The sequence below is a fragment of the Elgaria multicarinata genome, chromosome 6 (genome assembly GCF_023053635.1).
Source record: "Elgaria multicarinata webbii isolate HBS135686 ecotype San Diego chromosome 6, rElgMul1.1.pri, whole genome shotgun sequence".
NCBI lineage: Eukaryota > Metazoa > Chordata > Lepidosauria > Squamata > Anguidae > Elgaria > Elgaria multicarinata.
In genome coordinates this window covers 48,034,641-48,037,328 of record NC_086176.1, presented here as the reverse complement: position 1 = coordinate 48,037,328, position 2,688 = coordinate 48,034,641, and the positions used below count along the sequence as shown (strand labels likewise).

Sequence of the window (2,688 nt, the reverse complement as noted above, 5' to 3'; positions counted from 1 at the left end):
CGTTTTGTATAGCAATTCAAGTCAAAGTCAGCTTAAGCTACCTCCCAAGCTATCTAGAAAAATCCACATCATTACTTTTGAGTTTATTATGGTAAATATATAACACAGAAACTCTTACCTGAACTTGGCTCTCAACACTCTGATTGTACAACAATTAAAATACAGACTTCAGAAGAATTAAGATATTATTATTATTATTAGCAATAAAATTATAATAATAAAATAATAACAACAATAACAACAACAGCAAAACAATGTTCTCCCCAGAGACTCCCCACCGGCCAGGGCCATGCTTTGCACTGATAAGTCTGATTCCTAAGGGATGCCCGTCTCAGTGTCCTTTTCTCTGCGTCTCCCTTTTAGGAATGCACCAAGGCAGGATGTAAGGCGCTTTTGCCCTCGGAGGAGTTCGGTGGAGTCTGTTCCAGGAGGGAAGAAGACGAGCTGGGCGAAGCGGTCGCCGGGCAGAGCTGCTGCTGCTGCGTCACCTGGCTGACCGTCAGGGCAGGGATGGCGGCGGCTGGGGGCATGGCGGGGGTGGGCTTGATGGGCACGGGGATGGCGGGCAGCGTCTGTGCGGGCGGCGGGTGGCACAGGGCCTTGACCGGCACGCCGAAGGGTCCGTACTCCCCGGCGGCCAGGGGCATGCCGCCGACAGGCTCCATCACGCCCACGTGGGGCCACACGGAGCTGACCATGGTGCTGATCTGCTGGCTGGCCACCGGGTAGCCCAGGTGGTGCATCACCGAGGCCAGCGGCAGCCCGCCGCCCTGCAGGACCCCCTTGTAGTCTCGCCCGATGAGGTTCTCGATGGCGAAGGGGTGTTTGAAGCCGGGCGCCGGGCCGTAGGGCGGGAACTGCGGCAAGCGTCCCACGGCGGCGGCGGCGGCGGCGGCGGCGGCGGCAGCCGCAGCGGCCACCGTGGGGTCCGGATGGCCCTTGCTCGCGACCGGGGGCTGGAGCGGGGGCGGCGGCGGCGGCGGCGGGTGCTGCGGGTGGAAGTAGTGGCTCAGGTGCGGGTGCAGCATGCCGCCGCCCCCGCCGGCCTTGGCGGCCGCGGGCACATGGGGCTCGGGCCGCGGCACCTTGAAGCGCTTCCTGCGCCGGAGGAAGCTCCCGTTCTCGAACATGTCGCCGCAGTCCGGGTGCAGCGCCCAGAAGCTGCCCTTGCCCGGCTGGTCGGGCCGGCGCGGGATCTTGATGAAGCAGTCGTTGAAGGAGAGGTTGTGGCGCAGCGAGTTCTGCCAGCGCTGCGTGTGCTCGCGGTAGTAGGGGAAGCGCTCCATGATGAACTTGTAGATGTCGCTCAGCGGCAGCATCTTCTCGGCCGAGTGCTGGATGGCCATGGCCGTCAGCGAGATGTACGAGTACGGCGGCTTCTGGTCGCTGTAGGAGCTCTTGCCCGGGCGAGGCATGGCACGTGCCCACCCGCCACCGCCGCGCGCTCGGATCACCTCCTGGGTCTCCCCGACGGGCGTCCCTGCATCACGCCCGGGGGGCGACGGAGCCGTCCACACGTTCTCCGAGCCTCGTCGGAAGACTTCCACGCATTTCAGCAGCACTTGGTGGGCTTTCAGCCAAAGCCTCCCCAGGGGAGGAACACCGATTCCCCCCGGAACCCCCGGGCTCCTGCTCAGTCTGTCCTGCCCCGCTGATCTGGGATGCCGATCGTGGTTAGCTTGGGCCTTCACACCCACTTTCTAGGACTGGCGCTCCGTTGCTACACGCGTTCTCTCCGAAGCAAAGCCTGTTCCTGCCAAAGGGACATTCCGACAAGCAAGACCGCTTCAGACCTTAGCTCAGGGGTAGCGTGCGCAGAAGGTCCCAGGTTCGATCCCCGGCAGCTTCAGGTAAGGTTGGAAAGAGCGCTGCTGCCAGTCCGTGTCGACAGCACTGAGCGAGATGGACCTATGGGCTGACGCGGTATAAGGTAGCTTCCTAAGACCCCCACCCCCAGTCTCTTACAGTCCCTCTATACCACCGGTGAGACAAGAATGTATAACTTTCCTTTCCTTCACTCCCTCCCCCTGGTCTTGCTAGCGGGAAGAGCTTTAAGCCATAGTCACGCAATCAGCACCGTTCCTCGACTGCTCCGTTTCCCAGCCTGGCCTGGATTTGAAGTTAGGAGTAAGAAAAACTTCAGGCCTGGTGCGCTGCGCTTCGCGCTCGTCCCTCTCGGGCAGGCTGCAGCTCAGGCTCGACTCCAGCCAGAGCTCCGGGAGTCCTGCGAAGAGGCGCATCTGCCCCCAACCCCCGGACCAAACCGGCGCTCTTCCCGCGGACCCGGGCCGGCAGGGACGGCGAAAGTCCCCCCCGCCCCCTGCCGGAGAGCGCGCCGCGTCTTTGCCGCCCTGGCAGAGTTGGCTGGGCGAGGGCAACGGGGGCTCGGGTGGTCCGGGGGTGGGGGGAGGACGGCGGGGAGATCGACCTGGCTGACGGCTCTACGAGGCAGGGAGGTTGGACTCGCCTCCTCGTGTCCGGGGAAAGGCGCCCCAGGCAGCGCGGGAGTCTCGCAGTGACCGAGCGCTCGGCCGCGCAGGAAGAAGCAGCGGACTGGGGCTGGAGAGGCGGCAGCGGCGGCGGCGGCGGCAGCAGCGGCTGGTTTTGCGGCTCCGCGGCGCTTGCCTGCTCAGTTTTGTGCGGGTCCCTGGCCAGAGTGCTGAAGCCCCCGCCTCGCTCCGGCTTCCT

General features: G+C 63.6%; 1 protein-coding gene across 1 annotated transcript; it reads right to left on the bottom strand.

The window, feature by feature from the left end:
• Positions 1–359: 359 nt before the first annotated feature.
• Positions 360–1,415, bottom strand: FOXB2 (forkhead box B2). The gene has a single exon (XM_063128566.1). The coding sequence runs from the start codon at positions 1,413–1,415 to the stop codon at positions 360–362; it is 1,056 nt and encodes a 351-aa protein (XP_062984636.1).
• Positions 1,416–2,688: the final 1,273 nt, after the last annotated feature.

Excerpts from the sequence above, each read along its gene's own strand:
- FOXB2 (XM_063128566.1), bottom strand. The coding sequence starts at position 1,415 with ATGCCTCGCCCGGGCAAGAGCTCCTACAGCGACCAGAAGCCGCCGTAC.